At 51.4% G+C, this 23,106-nt stretch overlaps 1 protein-coding gene across 1 annotated transcript in view; it reads right to left on the bottom strand.

The window, feature by feature from the left end:
- The window catches only part of NOS2 (nitric oxide synthase 2), a 32,579-nt gene extending 12,594 nt beyond the window's left edge, over window positions 1–19,985 (bottom strand). Inside the window, exons 1-13 of the mRNA XM_054709282.1 lie at window positions 19,885–19,985; window positions 15,313–15,397; window positions 14,385–14,507; window positions 12,859–13,007; window positions 9,236–9,398; window positions 8,318–8,409; window positions 7,700–7,841; window positions 7,470–7,609; window positions 5,713–5,887; window positions 5,526–5,627; window positions 2,149–2,343; window positions 1,602–1,684; window positions 1,086–1,230 (exon numbers count right to left, since the gene is read on the bottom strand). Of these exons, the coding sequence (XP_054565257.1) occupies window positions 1,086–1,230; window positions 1,602–1,684; window positions 2,149–2,343; window positions 5,526–5,627; window positions 5,713–5,887; window positions 7,470–7,609; window positions 7,700–7,841; window positions 8,318–8,409; window positions 9,236–9,398; window positions 12,859–13,007; window positions 14,385–14,507; window positions 15,313–15,397; window positions 19,885–19,985 (1,695 nt within the window). The remainder of the gene's footprint in view (window positions 1–1,085; window positions 1,231–1,601; window positions 1,685–2,148; window positions 2,344–5,525; window positions 5,628–5,712; window positions 5,888–7,469; window positions 7,610–7,699; window positions 7,842–8,317; window positions 8,410–9,235; window positions 9,399–12,858; window positions 13,008–14,384; window positions 14,508–15,312; window positions 15,398–19,884) is intronic.
- Window positions 19,986–23,106: the final 3,121 nt, after the last annotated feature.

The raw sequence follows: 23,106 nt of genomic DNA, 5'->3' as shown, positions 1-23,106 counted from the left end.
GCGCTTTCCTGCCCCGACCCAGGCCCTTAGCCCCCTTCATCACCCAGGCCCCCCGCCTTCCCCAGCACAGGTGTGACACAGAGAAGGTGAGTGCTTAACCAATCCGTCAGATGAACCTTCTTGAATACACAGCCTCAATTCTCCCTGCCTCAAGCCCCACCACTACCACGTCAGCAAGCTGGGGGGCCCGCCTCCAAACTACTGAACATCCCAAATCAAAACACTTTTGCCACTTCCACGGCTATTTTGGATTCTTCGTGCATCGACTCATCTTCCACAAAAATGGGGTGAGCAGGTTACAAAAATGACAACTCCTCTGGCACCTCCGGAACCCAAACACTTTGCCTGACGCTAATATCAGGTGAAGGGTGCCACTGCCTTGCTCCTACCCAACCCACCTGCCTTGGGAGGCCTGCAGGGGTGAGGAATGAAGTCCAGCACTGACGGGATGGGTTAGTCACCCTTGGGGGTTTTATTTGTCTGCATTTTATTCACCCTTTGCCGCCTTCACATTTAGCACTGCACCCTGTAGGGAAGGTGTGCAGTGAACGGGAATAAAATTCATCTAGAGCAGCTCATGGAAACTGAGACTTGGACTCATTAGGAAAGTGTTTCTTGCCTGACCAGTGTGGCTGAGTGGTTGGGCATCAACCTATGAACCAGGAGGTCACGGTTCAATTCCCGGTCAGGGCACATGCCCAGGTTATGGGCTCGATCCCCAGTGGGGGTGTACAGGAGGCAGCTAATGGATGATTCTTTCTCATCATTGATGTTTCTATCTTTCTCTCCCTTCCTCTCTGAAATAAAAAATATATGGAAGGAAGGAAGGAAGGAAGGAAGGAAGGAAGGAAGGAAGGAAGGAAGGAAGGGTTTCTCAACCTATGTTCCCTGGAACACTCTGAAAAATGTACCAACTGTGTAAGTTTGAGAACCCCTGGACACACCTATCCTCCTATCACTGATTTACAATGTAGAGCCGCACATCCAGGCTCTGAGACATCCTGGAGCAGAGCAAGCACTCTGACTTTCCCAGACTTCCCTGAACACAGGCAGGGGAACGGCACTTGTCCAGCCGGGTCAGGTACCTTGGGGTTGAAGGCACAGCTGAACAAGGCCCCTAGGTCCTGGGCCAGCGTTTCTGATTTTCCCGTCTCTGTCGCAAAGAGGATGGTGGCTCTGACTCGGGACGCCATGGTCTTGCGCATCAGCATAGAGGCAAAGAGCACGGCTCTGTGGGGACAGACAGACAGATACTGTGCCGGGTCATCCTTCCAGAGGAAGATGGGGGCCCAGGAGGGTGGGAGGGGACAGTGTTCAAAGTGGGCAGGTTGAGTTAAAAGAACCCACGTTTCTCACCAGCTATCAACCCTGACTCGCCACCTTCTCCTCCCCTCGCCCGCTCCACCTGCTGCTTAGCCCCTTTGGGAAAATGGAGGAGAGAGGAGGTTGGGACAATAGTGACAGGTGACCCTTGGAATTTGTGTGGGGACCTCTGGGAGCCACACTCGATCAAGATCATCTTTCTTTGTTCCCTGCCCTTCAAGGCCTAGAAGGGCAGGCTGACTGGAAGGAAGATGTCAACACTGGCCACTCCCACTTACTTAACCAAGACTTGAAACCGAATCTCTCTTCTCCGTGGCCTCCGATTCCCGTCCTGCCAGACATGGGTTTTCCAGGCCTCCACCTTCAGGAAAGAAGGCACATGTGAGAGCCAGGCAGGCCCCAGCTCAGCTTGGACTTGGGAATGCTGATTGAGCATTTACCCATGAACCAAGATTTCCCCCATTGGATTCCTATTCAGGGCACATGCCCAGATTGCGGGCTCAATCCCCGGTAGAGGGTATGCAGGAGGCAGCCAATCAGTGTCTTTCTCTCATCGATGTTCCATCTCTCTCTCTCTCTAAAAATCAATAAAAAAATATTTTTTTTTAAAAAAGAATACCTTTACAAAATAAATAAAAAGTATTAAGAATGTCTGTGTTCTTGGTCCTTCCCCATTTGTTCTGCACAAGTGAGCATGCACATGCACACGCGGATGCACACGCATACACATGCATGCATGTGTACATACACGTATACATGTGCAGACACACACTATCTCTACCCCTGAGCTCCCAAGACAGAGAAAAGAGGAAAGCCCTCTGTTACCTGGTAGTAGTAGAAAGGGGACAGAACATAGTTTAACATCTCCTGGTGGAACACGGGGGTGATGCTTCCAGAAATCGGGGGCACCAGCCAAATCCAGTCGGCGGGGCAGCCCCCTCGGGACCGGTACTCATTCTGCATGTACTTCATGAAGGACTCTGCAGCTGAGTGGTGGTCCATGATGGTCACATTTTGCTTCTAAATCAGAAGGAGGCAAGAGGGGGAGTTGAGACAAGGGATGGGGGAATCAGGAGAGCGGTCTATTGACTGCAGGGTTCCCAGGTAAACCATGGGAAGGCCTGGAAATCTGTAAAATGGGACAGCAATTTCTCCTGGTCCCTCCTCATGGCTGAAAATAAATATCCAAAAAGAAGGCACTCTGAAGGAGCCAGAAAAATCACCATCACCATGGTCAGCCCACAGATCAGATGGTGGCCTCCTATTGGCCCTCTGGGGCAGTGTCCAGCTTCTCAGGCCATGCCCACAGGTCTCCCCAAATTCCTGCAGGTGGCTCTCTCTCTCTGGATGCTGATAAATCAAACCACAGTGCATTTTGGTTGGGAGAGAATCCCAGGAGTCACTTCCCCACGGATGTGGCTCTCTTGGCCAAGAAGGAACTAGACCCCTCTGGAGAGGATGGAAGCACTGGGGGAACCGTAGTGTCTGGAAGACAAGTGACCAAAATCCTCAAATTAAAAGCCATGGGGTCTGAGCTTCCCACAATGACCCAACAAGGGCCACACCCTCAATGCCAGAGGCAACCCATGCAGCCAGGAGACATTTGCTTCATGTAATGGTTCCAACCTTGGCCTCTTATTGGCCCTGTGACCACAAGTCATTAGTTCCTGAACCTCACGAAGCCTCAGTTGCCTCGTCTGTAAAGTGGGGATGCTAACAGTTCCTCAGGAGGTCATTGAAAGGATGCAACACGTTATTACAAGTAAAGCACAGGACAAATAATGACTCCTGCTATTATTTCTATCTGCCAGGCAGTGCATAAGGCACTGGCACTATAGACATGAAAGACACGGCCCCTTCATGCATCAGATTGTATTCTAACTAGGGGAGGAAGAAGAAAAGTCCGCTTTTCACGTGGTCTGATAGCAGCTACGTGGAGGTGGGTGCAGGTGCTGATGGAGGGCAGAGGAGAGGGCTTAGCTCAGAGGCCTGGAGGAGAGATGGGGCTTCCAGGGACAGCTTATAAGAGGAGGTGAGTCCTGAGAGATGGGTACAAATTAGGCCAGAGACGGGCAATCCTGAAAGAGGACACAAACCAAGGTCAAGGCCAAGAGGAGGAGAGGAGATACTATTAGCTGCTGGAGGTCCCAGGAGGCCCCCTCACACCTTCCAAAATTTACACATACACATATAGCAGCTCCCGGGTTCCAGATCAGTTTTAAGCTCTGGAATTGATGATGATTGTTGTGATAATGACAGTAACAATAATAAATAATAATAACAACAAAATGAGTGCTTGCTAAGTGTTCGCTATGGGCCAGGCAGTTCTGCTAAATTGCATCTATTTCATTTAATTCTTACAGTAACCTAGGGAGGGAGGGACAATTATTATCTCTGTTTTACAAATTAGGAAACGAGGCCAAGTCTTTTGAAGTTTACTGTAAGGAGGGTCAGTGACAAGGAAGTCTTGGAGACTCAAAAACAGTGACGGGACGTGACCAGCAATGGTCAAGAGCCAGTGAAGGATCAGCAGATTTTCTGAGACAGATCCACATCCTGCCAGTGTCGGGGCTGATGCTGGGAGCCCCAGGAGTCAGGATGTGTGGTCCATGGGTGGCCAGTGGGGCCTTCCCAAGCTGGGCCAGCCCCAGGGGGCTCTTCCTGTCCTGTCTCAAGGCCACCCCCGCCCTGAATCAAGCACAAGCTTGACCTACCTATGGGGTGACCTGCCCTGGGGAACAGTGTGTGATGGTAAATATTTACTGGGTGATTGTTTAATGTCAGCTCCCCACTGCGCTTCACAAGGACACATTTTTGTCTAGTTTGTTCACCACTCATGTCTGTGGCCCAGCCTAGGGCCTGGCACATGGAAAAAGTTCAATAAAACTTTGCTGAATGAATGAATGAATGAATGACTCTCTGCCCAGTGGTTTGGCCACCAGGGCACCTGCCAGTTTTGTGGAGGTGGTCCCAGCTTCTAAAGTAATATCTTCACACATCCCATGCCTCCTTCCCAAAAGAAAGGGGTGTGTTTATATGCGTAAGAGCAGCAGAGGGTCCAGTGGGCTCAGTCTCACACAGGAACCAACCTGCTGTGTGTAGGTCCAAGGGGTGGACACTGTCGCTCAGAAATAAGAGCACCACTGATCATGTGGATGTGGGCTCTCTCATTCATTCACTCAACACACTTTTCTTTTTTTTTAACCATGTGCCAGACACTCTTCTGGACTCTAGAGGTAAGCAGTAAACAAGAAAGACAAGACACCTGCTGCCCTATGGAGCTTACATTCTGGGGTGGGGTGGGGTGGGGATGGGGACAAAACAACAAAGGGAGAATTAGATGTAGTATATACTAGGAGCTAATAAGTATTATGAAGAAAAATAAAGAGCGTTAAGGGAAGAAGAGAGAGAGAGACAGGGTGGAGATGGGGTGAGGGTGCCGTTTTATATGGCATGGTCAGGAAGGGCTCCTCTGAGGAGGTGACATTGGCACCTCGATGAAGGGAAGGGGCCGGTTGTGGGATGATTTGTGGGAAGAGTGTTCCAGGCAGAGGGAAAAGCAAGTGCAAAGGCCCTGAGGTGGGAACTATATTGGTGAGTCTGAAAAACAGCAAGAATTCTAGTGTGACCGGAAGGTGGGTGGGAGATAAAGGCCTGGCGGGAGTGGCTGGGGGATGCGGAAGTGTAAGGAGATCCTTCCTTGGTTTTGTTGTAAAGAGGCACAGAAAACAAGGTGGTGGGTGGGGGAGGCATTTGGTTAGCTAGCCATTGATTTCTTTGAGATGAGAACCATTACAGCCTATTGATATTGACGGGAATATCAATATCCATATTGATACTGGTGGAGAGGGAGACACTGGTGAGACAGGAGAGAGAAGGGGGCAATTTTCAGGATTAAAGTCCTTGAGAAATCGAGAGAGGACAGGATTCAGTGCTTAAACGCAGGGTGGACCAGTCTTGGGAGGAAAGTAGCTGCCTGTTGCTAGAAGCATGCGAGCTGTACTAGGAGACCTCGAGTCAGGGAGAGGGCTTATCTGTCTGTGTCCCCAGCACCTAGCACCGTGTGTGGCGCAAGCTGGGTGTCCCATGCTTGTTTGGTGCATAAATAAATGAACAGCGCTGTAAGGGCAAGTCAAGCATGGCATGCGAGGCTGGGCCAGATGACCTTCTAGCCAGAAAGGCCCACAGAACGCCAGTCATACCTGGAAACTGTGGAGCACGGCGACATTGATCTCAACGACAGCCTGGTCTTTCCAGAGCGAGGCCAGCTTGTGCGTCTCCAGGCCCATCCTCCTGCCCACCTCCTGCAGAGGCAGAGAAGCGGCGCTGCATCAGGACCAAACCACAGGCCCACACCTCCCGCTGGCCCAGCCGGACGGTCCTCCTTACCTCCAGGATGTTGTAGCGCTGGACGTCACAGAAGTCCCGGACCCCGATCTCTGTGCCCATGTACCAGCCGTTGAAGGGGCACCCTGGGAACTCCAGGCCACCCACCTCGAGCAGCATGTTGGACACGGCGGGCAGGGCGTACCACTTCAGCCCCAGCTCCCGGAACCACTCGTACCTGGCAGGGACACACAGCCAATGGGTACTGGGGCCTTCACTTCTGCCCACTCTCACCTCCCCACCCAAAAAAAAAAAAAAAAGCTTCAGAAAGAGTCAGCCAAGAAAGCTCTTTTCCAAGGGTTGATCTCTAAGTTCATCGCCCCTGGAGGGGTGAATGGGTGCACGAGGTGTCCTTCACTGATTATGCATTCATTCATTCACTCATTCATTAATTCACCCAGTCATTTAGTAAGCATCAAGTATATGACAGGCCCTGTGCCAAGTGCTGAGAACCCAACAATACATAGTGGTTCAGGACTCCAGTGTCAGAAAGCCTGGTTTCAAGTCCTGCCTTACTGCTGACCAGCTGTGTGAACTTGGGATGTTATTTAGCCTCTCTGAGCCTCACTATCCTCACCAACAAAACAGAGATAATAGCATCAAACTCGTGAGATTACTGTGAAGATCGCAGTATCATTCACTTGTGTATTCATTTATTCCAGAAATATTTATAATTGAGCACCTACTATGTGCTAGGCACCCTGCTAGGTGTTGAGGATATATTGCTGAACAAGAAAGGCAAGACCCTGCCCTGGCCGATGTACTCAGTGGTAAGAGAGTCACCTCATGCACCAAAGGGTCGTGGACTTGGTTCCTGATCAAAGGCACATACCCAGTCAGGGCACATGCGGGAGACAACCGATCTATGTGTCTCTTTCACATCTATATTTCTCTCTCTCTCTCTTCCTCCCCCGCCCCCCAAAAAAAAATCAATGGAAAAATATCCTCGCATGAGGATTAACAACAAAAAGGCAAGATCCCTATTCTCAAGGAGTTTACAGTCTGTAGACTCCAGTCTAGACTATAAACAGGTAAACAAACGAATAAATAGGAATATAAAAACCAGGTGATGTGTTAAACAGAGGGTGAGGGCACTACTCCAGATCAGGAGGGGCTTCTGGGAGGGGGTAACATGCAGGAATGCCGCACTGACAAAAAGAAATGAGCTCCGAGGAAAGGACACGGGGGAACAGCGAGTGCAAAGGCCCTGAGGCGGACTGGGTTCAGGATATTCAAGGCGCACACACAGAAAGAGAGCCCGGCCCAATGATCGCGACGTAGTGAGTCTCAACATAGGCAGGTATTTCTGTGATTGTGAGAGCTGTCTGGGGCAAGGCCTGAACCAGATGAGTTCTTGAAGTCACTGTAATCTATGCTTTCATCACAGTCAGGCGAGGCACAGCTAAGAGAACTGGCAGGAAGGCCACAGAGGCCTGGGCTGCTCAGAGTGAGAATCTCAGAGCCCTCCAAGGGTTCCTCTCCCAAGGTCACTGCTTCCCAAGCTCCCAGGGCCTCACCTGTCCCAGCCTGCGCTTCCCCCTCCTCATCAACATACCCTCATAAGTCTGAAGCCCCAGACACAAGTGCAGAGTTTCTGCATAAGGCTGACAAGGGGGGCCTTGAAAGCAAGCCCTTTCGGGCACCTGCTGCTGACTGGGCTTTGGAGGAGATGCAAAGAGAGGCCTGAGGATTGAGGTCTCACTCAGGAAAGGAGGGGGACATGCCTGTTAACTCACACCCAGCACCCTCAGCCTGCTTACTTGGGATGTTCCATAGGCACCTCGAGCACAAGGTCAGGCGGGATTTCGAAGAGCTCGGGGTCGCGGCCGCCGGCCTGCAGGACCAGAGGCACCACGTCGAAGCGGCCGTACTTGGGTTTCCAGCCCAGGTCGATGCACAGCTGGGGACGAGACAGGCCAGTGAGTCTGCAGACCCAGGCACCTTGCCCCCTCTGGGCTCCACTGTCCCCCTCCAAGGCTGGATCTGGTACCTGGGTGAACTCCACGCAGGCAGGGTCCCCTCTGATGGTGCCATCAGGCATCTGGTAGCCGGCATAGCGGATGAGCTGGGAGTTCCAGACCCGGAAGTCGTGCTTCCCATCGCTCCGCTGGGGGAACACCGTGATGGCCGACCTTCCCCAAGACAAGGACAGTGCTGTTTACCACCTGGCTCTGGTGGGGGCTCCCAGCCATCCCCCTCCGGTACCCTGCCCCTTCCTGTCTTCCCCCCACTCCCCAGCCCTCTGCACCTGAGCCTACTGAACCCAACTCCTGCAGCTCCCCAACATGCCCAGCTCTCCCTGGCCTCTGTGTAACCCTCCCCACTCCCTGAAATACTGTCTCCTTCCCTCTTCCATCTTAAAGACCCCCCATCCCCTCCAAATGGTTCCAAGTCTGAAGGAAACCAAGGATACAGGCTATCGAGGGGGGGCTAAGCTCGCAGAGGCTCTGCTCATTACTAGGGCTCCCTAAAGAAGCCCGAGTCTCCGCTCTCTTTCTCCCTGGTTTTTCCTGGAGCCAGAGACGCCACCCCTAAACCCATGTGTATCATCTGGCTGCGTCTGGAGGTGGGTGGACCCCAGGCATCACCTCGGGAAAGGGGCTCCCACCTGATGTTGCCGTTGTTGGTGGCATAACGCAGGTGTCTGCAGATGTGCTCGAACATTTCCCGGGCAGTGGAACAGCTCCGGGCGTCGAAGACCTGCACACAGCCCCCCAGACCACGCCCACCAAGATCCGTGAGAACTCAGGGGTCTCAGGGATGATCAGAAGCTAAATCATGAGGATCCGAGGGTGTGCCCCAGACCCCGGGGGCCAAACACCCAGCAGAGAAGTGCTTTCTCATCTCTGCATCGACACCTCCCACCTCAGGGCTGCCCCGTCCAGCCTTTCTCCTGCTCTCCTAGGGGAGCCCAAGCACCCCCACTTGGAAGATCCTATCAAAACCCAAATCCCAAGAAAACTCGATGGCAAGCACCATGAGTCAGGATTCCCACAGCCCAGCCTAGTTTCTTTCCAAGGTGAGCCCATGGGACACCAGGCCTCCAGCACATTTTGTTACAGGCGGCGTTGCTTTCACTGGCATCGCTCATCGATTGCTCTGTCCCAGGGCTAGCCATATTCTCCAGCAATACAAGATCCCCTCGATGTAAAGCTGTCCTAGGAGGCTAAGATAAAGAAAATGTTTTCTAGGGGCCAAGGATCCAAACAGTCCGGGCAGACGACCTCTCTTGCGGCACCAGGGCTGCCACAATAATAATAACAAGGTCATTTGGTTTGATGTTGGCCCCTAGTCTCCCAACTTGAACATCAGACAGAGAAGATCAGCGGGAAACCCTGGGGCTGAAATCGGACTCTAGACTTCCCACAGGGGCCCCTCTCAGGTTCAGGGGTGTGCAGAGAGAAGCTGAGGCCCTGGGTTCAGTCCGGGAGCCCTGGGCACAGCTCTGCTTGGCTGTTCGGGGGGCCTCTGCCCAGGGCCCGTCCGTCCACCGCTTCCTCTCCCGCTAGGCTCTAAGGAAGTGCACCTGTAGGTTGGACCACTGGATCCTCCCGATGCAGCGTGGGGCATTGCGCCAGGCCTGCTTGGTGGCGTAGATGAGCTCATCTCCCGTCAGCTGGTAGGTTCCTGTTGTTTCTATCTCCTTTGTTACAGCTTCCACCCTGGCCAGATGTTCCTCTATTTTTGCCCTGGGGGACAGGAAGACATCAGGGAGATCAACAAGGAGATAGCCTTACACGGGCACTAATTCAGTCCACAGAAGCAGGAACTGAATCAGGACACCAGGAGGTCAAGATGCCTCCTGGAGACCGTCCCCTCCAGGTCAGCTTCGTGGGTGAGTGACCTGGGCCCTGAGCTTGGAAGGGCCCCGTGCCTGGTTTCACACTCTGCTGTCACTGTGTTCAAATTCGGAATCACTTTGGAACAGGGAGCCTGTGTTTTCAATTCTACGCTGGGCCCTGCAAGCTATGTCGCTGCTCCCGATCCCATCAGCACCCTTGTGGTTTCTAGGCACTTCTTCCCTAATCATGTACATCTCCGCTTGGCGAGCACGAGCAAGGAGTGCATGCAATCCCCCTCAGACACACGCGAGACCCAGAGGAGCATCCATCACGCCACAGGCCCGTCCTGCCGCTCGGCTGGGGAGCAGCCGACCCCCTTCCCATGGTGAAGAGATGAGCCAGTCAATCCCTCCCCAGCATCTCCTGTGCACTGAGTACCTGCTAGGAGCCAGGTACTGGTGGCGTCCCTCACAGTCGGTGTCTCACTGGGCCTGTGAGGGAGGCATTTTTGTGCCCATGTTATAGTCAAATGTATCAAGGTTCTAGGAGGCTAAGTACCCCCACAGAACGGAAGTGTGATAAAGAGCAAAGTCAGGACTCAGATTCAGGTTTCCCTGATGCCACGCCCAGGCTCTTCACCTTCCACCTCCTACCCTAGGGGGAGTGCAAGCCCAGAGATGCTGAGGGCCTTCCCACGCTCTCCTGCTCCGACTCTGACAGGGACTGGCTCTCAGGACGCTGCCTGCAGGGCCCCAGGGCCTTCTCAGGGAGGAGCCCTCCACAGCAGGGTCCAACAGCCCAGGCTCTCCACAGCCCAGGGTTTCTCAACCTCTGCTCCTCTCAGCCAGCAATCCCAGGTGAGGGTTCTACACTGGCTCCCCTTCCCTCCCCTCCCCTCCCCTCCCCTCCCCTCCCCTCCCCTCCCAGGCTTCAAAAATACCCCACAGGGAGGCATTCAGGCAGAAAGGCTTTGAAACACATACACACACACATACACACACACACACACACACACACACACACACACACACACACACGGCACACCACAACCTTGGGATTTCCAATCAGCACCAAAAATGTTTGAAATGGCAACAAACAAAACTATTTAAGGAATGGACTCCTGATTAAGGAGAGTGGACAACTCAGAACAAAATGGCCTTTCTGTGGATGAAGAGTGTCCTGATGACTCTTCCTTGATTAAAGAAAAAGCTCAAAGACAAAACACTTGACACCATTTATCTTCAAGGATCCGCCTCTGCTGGGTGAAGGGTGAGGAAGCCCTTTCTCCCTAAACAAAGCTCCTAGCAACACTGGCTGCGCTGCACCCAAGCATGGAAACAGCAGCCATGACCCGGACACAGATGCCTCGCGCATACTTGTTACCATGTGACCATACAAGAAAGAATTATTTTTTACATTTTTTTACCCCATTCCTTTACAGTTTTACATTTTCCCACTACTTTCATTCAGTCACATTTCGGAGGCACTGAAAATGCTATGATGCCTATTAGTTCTGAGAAAAGAAAAAAAAAAGTGGCTCTTGGCATCAGTGAACTGGATTTGAACAGAATATTGAGCAAGTTATGATTTCTATCTATACATTCCTTCCTTCATGAAAGACTGAACCAGCCCAGCTGCCTGTGGCTGCTCGTGTAATTGTGGAGATGGACTGCCATTTGTCCTCCACAGCCCCCAGGACCTCATGGGGGACCCAGGTATGGACTTGTGACTGTGAGAAACGGCTCTTCCCTCAGGGAGAAGCAGAGCAGCCCGGGGGCCTCCCCCAGCTAACATCCGCCCAGCTGCCTTCCTGACACCAGCAGGACCCCCCAGGACCATTGAGGTGAAAGCAGGGGCTCTAGCACCAAGCTGCTGGGGTTCAAACCCTAGCTCTGGGACTTCAGAATGTGTGACTTTGAGTAGGTTCATCTCCTCCACAGCCTCGGTTTCCATGTCTGAAACATGCGGAGGATAATAATGGTGCCAATCTCATCGAGGCGTGGTGAGCATTACTCACAAGGCACCTACGCAGGGCCCAGAACATACTTAGCGCTCAGAACGTGTTAGCATCGATATCGTGGCCCAAGGAAGCCCCTTGGGGAAAATTCCCGCCCACTGAAAGGCTCATTAGTCAACAACCTCACTGACAGCCCAAGGAGCCGGAGCCTCCCAGTCACCCAGCACCCTGCAGGGGTTCCAGTTTCACAACACACAGCCCTCGCTCACTCGCCTGCGTGAATAGGGCTCTCAGTCCAGCTGTGTGTTAGCATCGCCTGGAGAGCTTTGAAAGAACCTGGATGTCTGCTGCCTCCCCACTTCCTGGGGCCCTGACCCTCGTGGCCCAAGGGACCCTGACATCAGCATTTTGCAATGTCCTCAGGCGACTCTACTGCGCAGCCGGGGTTGAGGACCACTGGCCCTGCGAGGTCACTTTTCTGAGGCACTGAAAATGCGATGATGCCTGTTAGTTCTGAAAAAAAGGGAGGGGTCCCCGCGGCTCAGACATTGTCTGGCCATAGGAGAGGGCATGTGGTCTCACCAGAACCACTCTTTCTGCCATGGGGGTCCCAGGCGCACTTCTGTAGCTCACTTCATGCAGCAGAGTGCCACTTGGGGCTGCACTATAAGAGCCACGCTCCCCTCCCAGCCCATAAGCCAGCCAATCCATGCTCTTGGCCATTCTGCCTCACAATCCGTTGTGCATTTCTTATTTTAAAGTTTTAAAGGGGCCTAAGTGAAAAGTCATATATTTTATGAAACCCAGGCGTGTAGAACCCCACAAAGTTCAGTGCAAAGAGCATGGCCAGCCTTCTCCAAGTCAGGTGGCCTGAATTCTAGCTACTGGGTGACCTCAGGTGTGTCACTATGCTTCCCTGTTCATACCTGTAGAAGGACTTGGCTAGGTGGTCTCCAAGGTCCTATCTATTGCAAACATTTAATAATGAAAATGTGCATATCAAGTCACAATCAAGGTGACTTTGAGCCAGGATGTGGTTTGAAATCCTCAACAATCTTATGAGCAAGACTCTATCGCCACCCCCGTCTGTTACAGATGAGGAAGTTGAGGCACAGAGAGGGCGAACAGATTTCCCAAGGATGCAGCACTAGTTACTGGCGGAGTCAGGATTCGAGCTCAAGCAGTTACACTCCTGATCCACACTTTTAACCTCTATTGCTCTGCCTCTTTGTCTTAGGATGATGAAAACCCACTCTGGGTCTTTCTCCCTTGGGAGACTGTGCTTTAGCCCTGGATCCACCACGAATCTGGGAAGGAAAGGGGCCTGGAGTCAGAGGGAAACAAATGACTGGAGACAGGAGAGCTCCCAGGAAGGGGGAGGCAGCGGGTCCTGCAAGAAATGAGCCTTACTCTTTGAAGGAGCTGTAATACTGGTTGACAAATTCGATAGCTTGAGGTAGAAGCTCGTCTGGGGAGGTAGGCTTGTCCCTGGGTCCTCTGGTCAAACTTTTGGAGTACATGATGGATCCCAAGCAACACTTGGACTTGCAAGCCAAATCCTGCAAAGAGAGAGGTGGGTGGTGAGGTGGGCAGTTTTGATGGCCATCCTCTCCAGGGCTAGCTCTCTGGGCCATGTCCTTCCACTCTGGCTGCTCCAGGGCCCCACCATCCCTCTCCACCCCTTTGGCACCTCCTCCTTGGTGTCCACCAGGCTTTCTCCCCACCTAGATTTCTTTTCCTCTACTGGCTGGACCCCACTGGGTGTGACCTGAGGTTGCTCCCCCTCACCCAGGTTCAGCCCCTTGGTCCTATTCCCAGCCGGCCCCAGACCCAGAGCAAAGTCAACAGCTCTATCCCTGGGGACATCTCAACTACCTTCTCAGTTAAAGAGGCTGATGTGGCTCCTGGGAACACACTATTGGTGTTCAGCCAAAATGAACTGAAATGAGATGGTGGAAATCCCAAAGTCAGAGGGTGGCATAGAAAAAGTACTGGAAGGAAGTATATCCAAATGTTAACTGTGATAATTTCTGGAAAGTGTGGGAAATCATTCTGCTTTCACAGTCTTGAAATTTTCAATTCTTTCCCACTTAGATGCATTAGATAGAATGCATCCTAAATTGAGAATGCCAAACGTAGAATATCAAAGGGCCTTAAAGGATACTCAGTACAACTACTCATTGGGTACTTGAACCCCTCTCTAATATCCCTAAACTATAGGCCCGGTGCACAGATTTGTGCACCAGTGGGGTCTCTCGACCTGGCCTGGCCTGAGCCCTCTCACAATCTGGGATCCCTCAGGGGATGTCAGAGAGCTGGTTTCAGCCCAATCCCCACAGGCCAGGCCAAGGTACCCCACCAGTGCACAAATCCGTGCACCAGGGCCTCTAGTATGCATATAAGATCTTTTGTTAATCTCTTCCTGCCCTCCCCCCTTCCCTCTGAGTTTCATCAGTCTGTTCCATGTTTCCATACCTGTGCATTGAACATCTGCCCCCTGGTGGTCAGTGCACATCATAGCTACTGGTCGAATGGTCGCTTAGGCTTTTATATATAGAGATAGCTCTTGAATCCTTCTAGTGACAGGAAACTCACTACCTCTTGATGTAGTTCAGTTAAGTTTGGGCAGGTCTGTTACAAAGTTCTCCCTGATACTATGCTAAAATCTATGTCTCTCTGGAAAAGAATTAATTTGTTCCTGTAACCGTTGATATCACCTCTGGATTATCCATTATCCATGAGGGGGGTTCACAGGGAGTTGGTCTCATTTACTTCCTACTGTTATTTATGAGGAACACAGGTCTCTGTTCCCGGTACCCTTCACCCAAGTGGAAGACTGCTTGCCCAGGGGGACATCTGTCTGATCCTCTAAGGGCCCTGATGGCTTCACCGACTTGGGACAAAGGTGGTTCCCCCTGAAGCCCCAGACTTCTCACCGCTTTGGCCTTGTGGTGAAGTGTGTCTTGGAGAGTCATCCCACTGCCCCAGTTTTTGACCCTCACATGTCGTGGGCAGGCCGATGGGGGCGCATCCAGCTTAACCAGGGATTCTGGAGATTTCTAAAAGGGAGAAGAAAATAGGGATTTCCAAATGCCTCTAACTCCAGGATCCCATGGGTCTCTCCCTGGCCCCTGGGCCCTGCCTTGGCTTTGGGTGGGGTGGGGAGGTAGGGTGGGTACACAGGCCAGGGTGTCAATCCATGTCCCTCCTCCCTTCCTGGCAGCCTGGCCACCTGGACCAGCGCCTGCTCAGAGTTCCAGGTGCCTGGGCCACTGGCCAGGATTCTCTCCTCACCCAAGACCCTGCCAAACGCTCCCTCAGAAGAATTGCAACAGTGGGGACTAAGGTTAGATGCGAAGGAGACTACTGTCACAGTCAATACCGCTGAGAACAGAAACCAGGATGAGGAATAACCTACCACTGCCTTCCACAGAGGCATTTAAGAAAATGAAAACCATCTTCTCTCCCAGCTCCCTCTCCCCCACCCCCCCCCCCATTCTCTGCCCATCTCCCTGGAACGCTGAGGTCCAAAGCACGTAGGGAAGAGAGAACCAGTGGGACAGAGGCTGCGGCTGGGACCAAAAGCCTCAGCTGTCGAGTCTGGGGCAATTTCGGAGTGCCACTTCTGACTCCATGAATGGTCTCCTCTCACCCAGGCCAAGTCCTCCAGGTGCCAGTGCACCTTGGGGGCCACCACTCCAGATCACCACGGATCATCGTGCTCTCCAAAGCCCTTCCTCATCCCCACCTGTGTCCCCTGGGTCTCCACTCACTGCTCAGACCCCAGCTTCCACCAGGCTGCTCAGCCTGCATCTGCCTGGGCGAGGGAGGAAGGGGCTTCCCACACCCTTGTGACTCACTGACCTTTGCCGTCCCCGTGAAGGGCTGGGGGGCCTCATTCCGGTGCTTGCTGAGGCTGTGACTCTTGGGGTCATCCTGTGTCACTGGACTGTGAAAGGAAACAACTGTGATGAGATGGAGTATCTGAGGGCAGAGAGGGGTCTCAGAGTCCCTTCTGCCAGCCTGTCATTTGATGGGTGAGGGGACCGAGGTCCGGAGAATGGAGATGAGTTGCTCATGGTCTCCAGCCAAGGAGGATGTGTGTATGTGGCAGGGGAAGCAGTCAGTCAGATCCAGTCACCCCACCATCACCACCCTCCCTCTTCTCCTCTTGCCTTCCCTCTACAAAGCCAAAACAACATGAAGGGAGCTGAGCCAAAGCTGGGGGCCAAAGGACGACCCACAGAAGCTTCAGGAAGATGCCTCCCTCAAAAGCCGAGTACAGCCTGGCCAGCGTGGCTCAGTGGTTGAGCATCAACCTATGAACCAGGAGGTCACAGTCCTATTCCGGGTCAGGGCAGATGCCAGGGTTGTAGACTCGATCCTCAGTTGGGGCGCACAGGAGGCAGCCGATCAATGATTCTCATCATTGATGTTTCTATCTCTCTCTCCCTCTCCCTTCCTCTCTGAAATCAATAAAAGTATTTTTTTAAAGCCGAGTACAATTGTGGGTGGGCAGATAACGGCTTCTCCCAGCCCAGCAACACTGCCCACCAACCACTCATTTTGGAGGACTTGAGCATTTTTATTTAAAGCATTCCATTTGTCTCGGTTTATTTATATATTCTAAATTTTTATTATGAAAAGTGTTAAACATACACAATAGAGATAATAGAATAATAAACCCCATGGGCCCTTCACCCAGATTCAACCCCATCAACACTTATCAACCCATGGCCAGCCCTGTTGCAGCTCCACTCTTTCAGCCCCCACCATCAGTCTAAAGCAAGTCTGAGATGCCCTGTTGTCCTTAAATATCTCAGTAAGCGTTTCTGGAAGATAAGGACTCTTTAAAATAAGACATAGTGGTTACATTTTCTTAAAACAATAGATTTAAAGAACGTAGCCTGGCCCAGCAGTGTGGCTCATGGTTGAGCATTACCCTATGAACCAGGAAGTCATGGTTCGATTCCCAGTGAGAGCACATGCCTGGGTTGCAGGCTCACTTCCCAGTGTGGGGTGTGCAGGAGGCAGCCAATCAATGTTTCTCGCTCATCATTGATGTTTCTATCTCTCTCTCCCTCTCCCTTCCTCTCTAAAATCAATAATATTAAAAAAAAAAAAAGAGAATTTAGCCTGTCCTTTGGAAAAAAACCCTGATAGTCTGAAATCACTGAGAAACCATTGGTTCTGGTTTGGGATTTCAGGTTCGCTCTCCTGGCAAATGCTGCAGGGGACAGAAGACGTGTGACTCCCCTGGCTGCATACTCATGAGCACCCCTCCAAGCGTCACACCCCACACATGCCTCCTCCCGGGGTGGGTCACACGACAGGGGCACTTTAGTAGGAAAGCTGGTTGTGTTCCAGGTTCTTTGCACTATTTTCCGGGTGTGCACACACATCAAAGGGGGAGGGGGTTGGAGAGTATTACAAGGGCCTCTCAATTTCCACTTTATGCAAATCTGTGATGTTGGAATATGACAAATGGGCACGCATTGCTTTTATTACTGACAAAAGTAATATTTAGGTTGTGCCCAGTTTCTTCACTAGTATAAACAACGCCCCAAACTGTGAACATGGTCTGATTGTGTGTGTGTGTGTGTGTGTGTGTGTGTGTGTGTGTGTGTACTAGTAAAAGCATAGAAAAACACCGGTCAGTGTTAACAGTGACTAGCATTAAGTGATGAGAGCATGGACATTTAAAATCTTTCTTTAGACTTCTCTGCATTTTCCAACTTTTTACAGTGATCACAAATTCCTTTCGTAAATGAGGGAAATTTTTAAATTTGAAAATGAATAAACAAAGCGATGCACAGTCACCTTTCTCCCCAGGTTAGCAGGTTTCCTTGGGCTAGCTGTTGGGAGATGGGTGACCAGTAGCCAGATGAGCATATGAAGGCTCTGGATACTGACTGACAAACGATTGCACTGTCCACTCGGACACTCCGTGCAAGTTGGGTGACCACAGCTGTGCTTGGTCCTGCTTGGTCCTTCGTGGGAACAGGGGACCCTTAGGACCTGCCCTCTGCCAGCGTGGTGCTTGCTCAGACCCAGAACCAGAGCTGCAGTCTGGTTTGGGGGGAGAAGGGGCTGACCTGGCCCTGACTCTCCTGCAGTTCCCACTCCTCCCTACCCAACCGCCGAGGGAGGGGGTCAGGGAGGAGCTCTGGAAAACGGACCTCTTTTGTAAAACAAGAACCTTCCAGCTCTCTTATATCTGGCCTAAAGGGTGCAGCAGCCCCAGTGCTGAAAGGTCTAGCAAGCACCCAGGTGCCCAAACACCCACAACTCCCACTCCAGCCCTCCTCGACGCGGCTCGCGGGCGCACGCGGGGCTTCCCTGGGTTCTGTGGCTACTGCATCGCAACCTCTTAGGCGTCCCAACCGAGGAGAGAGCACTTTCGGCGAATCCTCATCGGAATCCCACAGGAACGGGTACTCCAACCCTCCTATTTTCACGGGAAACCGACGCTCAGAGAGGGTCAGTGCCACGTCGGGCTGGAGCCCGGTGCGCGCGCGGAGCCGCCCGCCTCCCTCCCGGGGCGGACCCGGCCGGTGGCAGTACCTGGCTCGGCGGGAGCCGCAGGCCGGCTGCGGCCGCAGGATCTTGCGGAGAAGCCCGCAGAGCCGGGGCCGGGCCGCCTCGCACGCCGCACCCAGGCCCTCGCGCATGGTACCCGCTGGGGCGCAGTTCGAAGGTTCCCCTCTCCGCTCCACGCCAGCCGCTTTATAGCCGCCCGCCCCGCAGCCCCGCCCCGGGGAGGAGCAAACAGGAAAGTCGGCCCGGACAGGGCACAGGCTCCAGCCCGTGCGTAGCCCCGGGCCAGAGGGCCAGAGTGTCCGCGCGGGACCCGCATGCCCGCAACAGGCGTCCGTTCGCAGGGAAGTCTGCCCTTTGGATGCCACTAGACTTTCTCTGGGCTAAGCCCCCTGGGCAAGGACCGCGGGGCTTGCACTGTAGTGCTTTACAGTTTACAAAGCAAACCTTATCCTGTTAGGTCATCTACTCCTTACTGAATCCACTCAAGAAGGTAAATCCATATTGCCATCCCCGCTTTACTGGGGAGGGGCGGGACAGAGAGGTTAACGATCTTGCCCCAGGCCACACAGCAGCCCTAGGGCCAGCGCCCAAGCTCTCCCCCACCTCGCAGGGCTGCCCTGGGAAGTGTACTTCTTTTCTGCACATTCAGTGTGATTCCAAGGGAGGAAGCCAAAGAAAGAGCAGGACTGGGGATCACTTTTACGGGGAGACATGGGGGGGCGGGCAGTTGCACCAGGAGCCCCCTCAGGTCCTTTCCCAGCTCCTGGTCCTTGCAATCTGGAAGGCACAGGGCCTCTTGACTTTGCTCCGCAGGAAGCAGGAGAACTCCTGGGCTCCAGAAAGACAGAGCAGCAGCCCCCGACCGTAGAGTACACAGAGCCCTCCTGGACATATTCCAGTACATTTTACCCCAACCCAGAATACAGCGGAATGAAAGAAGGTACGCATTTACTCTGAACCAACTGCAACCCAGCTCAACTGTGTTCCAAGTCACATACAATAGGTTCTGGGTCTTATTTTTTTTATACCTGAATGGATTTGGAAATGACTTTTAAAAATCAAAATATATTAATTGGTTCCCACTGCTTTCGGTATAAAATCCCCTTTGCAATGCTGCTTCCTCTTCCAGTAATATCCTCCCCGACCCCTTGCCCCCAGCTCCCTGCAACTGTAGGTTGCAGTCCAGCTGGGCCTACCTCAGTAGAGCTCCTAGAGCCTCGGCATTCTCCTGTCACCTCCTACCTCTGTCCCAGCCCAGCCCAATTTATGGAGCTCGTTAACCCCCCATTCTGCATGCACTCCTCCCCAAACCAGTGAGGAAGGCACCATTTCCCCCACCCCTCCCTGACAGCAGGAACTGGGTCTCTTCTCTCTCCCTTTCCCAGCCCAGCACATGGTAGGCCCTCAAGGAGAACCCATATACTGTAGAGCTTATGAGTTTGAATTTGGTTCAAACCTCAGTTCCACCACTTTCCAGATATTGACCTTGGGTAAATAATTCAACCTTGTAAAAAAAACAAAAAGGATAAAAAAAAAAAACAAAAAGATGTTGGCTAGGGTGCTTCCCCAGTTCTAACCATTCTCAAGTCAAGGATTCCACATTCCCTTCCCATATACTTCCCCTAGAGAGTCCCATCTCCTTGCGGGCCAGGACTGTGCCATGTCCCCTCCTTTATCACACAGCATCAGGCACAATGAGACACACAATAAACAGTGGTTGCATCAAATTCCTACAGGTACATCCAAGAAGCAACTAGGTCAGACCTGACATCCAAGATACGTCCTCCAGTGAGAAGCCAGGGTCAGAGAGAGGAACTGTGAGTTGGTGGTGAAGGGTGGGGGAATGAAAGCAGAGAGGAGATGAGCAGAAGGTGGAGGTGGCAGGGGAAAGCTTACCTGTTGGGAGCACGGATGGCTTCTCCGATATTGTTGTTGATATCTGGTTCCTTCGTCAAGAGTGACTTAGCTTTGAACAGAAACTTCCAGTGATGAGCCATCTCTGTGGTCTTGCAAAGCAGGTCACTTCTCTGGATTTGAACTCAGAGGTTCTTCACTGTGGGGCTGAGGAAAGGGAAGGAGACGGTGACAGAAGGTTGATGAAGCGTTTACAGAACTGGGCCTTCTCAATCGGGTTGGTTTACTAAAGAATCATACAAAAGCTAACGTAGGTCTTGAACAGCCACTTCGGCAATGCTGGCTTTGGGGATCCTGCGGATATAGACTTTCATTCTACAAAGCTACATAGCAATCTAAAGGAAAAATGCTGGGCCGTAGCTCAAAGGTCAGGGTACAGCCCCTGAGGGGTTCCTTTACAGGACCTGCTAGCCCACCTGACTTGAGCAAGAGTTATCGCTGATTGGCCCTGAAACCTGGGCGCCTTTGCCTGAGGCTGCAAGATCTTCTCCAGCAGCTCTAATTAGCAACGGCCAACTGTCGGTTGTACACGGGTTACTGGGGAAGGCACTCAAGTTGTAGCTGCCTTTCTTCCAAGATGTTGCAATTGTTGTCATTTGGGAGGGAAATAATTATTTGTGAAAAATGCACTCAACTCTTAATATTTGAGATCAATTATATTCTTTTAAAAAGACTAAAAGGAGACCTAAGTACCTGGCCGGTGTGGCTCAGTGGTTGAGCGTTGACCTATGAACCAGGAGGTCACGGTTCGATTCCCGGTCAGGGCACATGCCAGGGTTGTGGGCTCCATCCCCAGTAGGGGGCGTGCAGGAGGCAGCTGACCAATGATTCTCATCATTGATATTTCTCTCTCTCTCTCTCTCTCTCTCTCCCCTCTCTCTCTCTGAAATCAATAAAAGTCTATTTAAGAAATAAATAAGTAAATAAGTAAATAAATAAAAGGAAACCTAAGTGGAGGCCCAGGTCTGGGCTGGGCTGCAGCCAGCATACCTCCTCACTGGAAAACCCCTTACAGTGGGAGGCAATGTGGTCCAGGTAAGCATTCCAGAGCTCCTACTGGTTACATGACCTGGACCCAGTTATTTAACGCAGACTTATTTCTTCATCCATAATATGGGCTTAATAAATATCCATCTGAAAAGAATTTTTTCAGGAGGGGAGAGGTGCATGTTATAAGAATTGGATAAGATAACCTATGTGTTGTTGTTTTTTTAAATCTTAGATTACTTTCCACTCTCCAGTCTGAAATTTCCAAAAAGTGTTTTTCTTGAAATGTAGCAACCTCAGCAAATTTTTGCAGGAAAAAGAAAATCTGAATAAGATGCCCTGTTCCAACGGCCAGGCCTCTTGTTGACATTTCTCAGGCTTTCCACCAGTTTATCTTTGCAGGCAGAAAATTCCCAAAGTTTTCTGAGCCTTCCCAAACAGGAAGAAGCAAACCCCTCTCCAAACAGCAGCTTCCCCAGAAACGAAGAAACTCACCTCTCGGCTGTGCTGCCTCGACAGACAAGCAAACTGGGGAGGAGACCTGAGCCTTGAGACCTTCGGAACCGTCTATCACTGCCCTCACCAAGGCTGGCTGAGAGATTTTAACCAACGATGCTGAGTTTCCTAGGGCCAGAGAGCCTTAGTCTTCAACTCGTTGCAAAGTTCTGATCACACCGGCAGCTAAGAGGTATTTATATCCCCCTGTGCTGCTCAGGGAGCCGTTTTTGCATAAAGGTCCCTTTTTTTTTTTTTTTTTCCAAAGGGAGTTTCCCAGGCTGGGTGTGCAGTTAGCTCATTTATGACAAGGACTCCTGGCCCATGGGTGACTTGACTCTGCTGTGACATCACCCCGTGTGGTGGATGCTCAGTAAATCCACCTCTTCCTGGTCCCAGGTCCAAGGCAGTTAAGTAGCTCCTCAGCAGGTAGCAAGGATGATCAAGGGGTCATCCTGGAGCCAGGTTTTATTTAGCTAAACCCACAGTGCTTCACTTTCAACATCTGGGGATTTAAAAAAAAAAATCTCAGCAGGTGGCTCTGGTTAATTCCTGTCCAGCCTTTCAGTTTTCCAGTTTGTGGCAGGAGTCCAGGAAGCTGGGGAGCAGTGACAGTATGGAACACACTGGAAAATGCCCGATTACAGCAGGCCAGTGATGCTGGGTGGTGCCAGTGTTCCAAACAGGTCCCGGAAATATTCAGCTTGAGGTTGTGGGAAGGGAAGAGGAGCCATTGGCACAGAGAGACCTCTCAGATGGTGGTGTCACTAACGTCTCACCCTGCAGCTCTACATAAGCTATGGTAGAATTATTTTCTACAGAGAAAAAATTCCTTCGTGATCATAGACTTTATCATATAACTTCTAATATGGAAACCATTTTTTAATTTATTTTTTAAATTTTTAAGTTTTTTATAATTTCATTTATTATAGTACTTCAAAGAAAATATTCCTATATGGTATGAATTGTTCCATTAGAAAAGTAAAATAGCCCTAGCTGGTTTGGCTCAGTGGATAGAGCATCGGCCTGCAGACTGAATGGTCCCAGGTTCGATTCCCGTCAAGGGCATATGCCCACGTTGCAGGCTCAATCCCCAGTAGCGGGCGTGCAGAAGGCAGTCGATCAATGATTCTCATCATTCAGGTTTCTATCTCTCGCTCCCTCTCCCTTCCTCTCTGAAATCAATAAAAATATATTTAAAGAAAAGTAAAATAACAACTACATTAGGGGAGAGTACAAAAATGGAAGGAAAACACACACACACACACACACCCTGGCTCTCACCATCCTAACGCATCTCAGCCATCATCCATTCATTTCTTCCCATCTTTCCCAAATTAAATGCAGCATTATGATGAATTGAATTTGTCGAAGACAAAGTTACAAAAAAAAAAAAAAAGACATGAATAGGATCTTTGTTAATTGAATGAATGAATGAAAATAGTAGTCGACTGCAATGAGTTTCAACATACCAAAGCCATCCTCTTTGAGACTTCAGCCAGTTTGTTCAAGAAAACCAATACTGCTTGAGGAAAGATCAAGTCCCTGGGCCTAAGGAGTGCAAAGCCTAAAGAAAGGAATGAACAATTATTGTACATGGAGTGGAGGGATGGAACGGCACCAAAGTAGCTGAATCTGCATTGCTCGGGGAAGGTTCACAAGGTAGAGGACTCTAGAGCAGGGTTTTGTGGGGTGATTAAGAGTTCGTTTCACTCTAACTCC

This window comes from Eptesicus fuscus, chromosome 20 (genome assembly GCF_027574615.1).
Source record: "Eptesicus fuscus isolate TK198812 chromosome 20, DD_ASM_mEF_20220401, whole genome shotgun sequence".
In the NCBI taxonomy this organism is placed as follows: Eukaryota; Metazoa; Chordata; class Mammalia; order Chiroptera; family Vespertilionidae; genus Eptesicus; species Eptesicus fuscus.
This window is presented reverse-complemented; position numbering and strand designations above follow the sequence as displayed.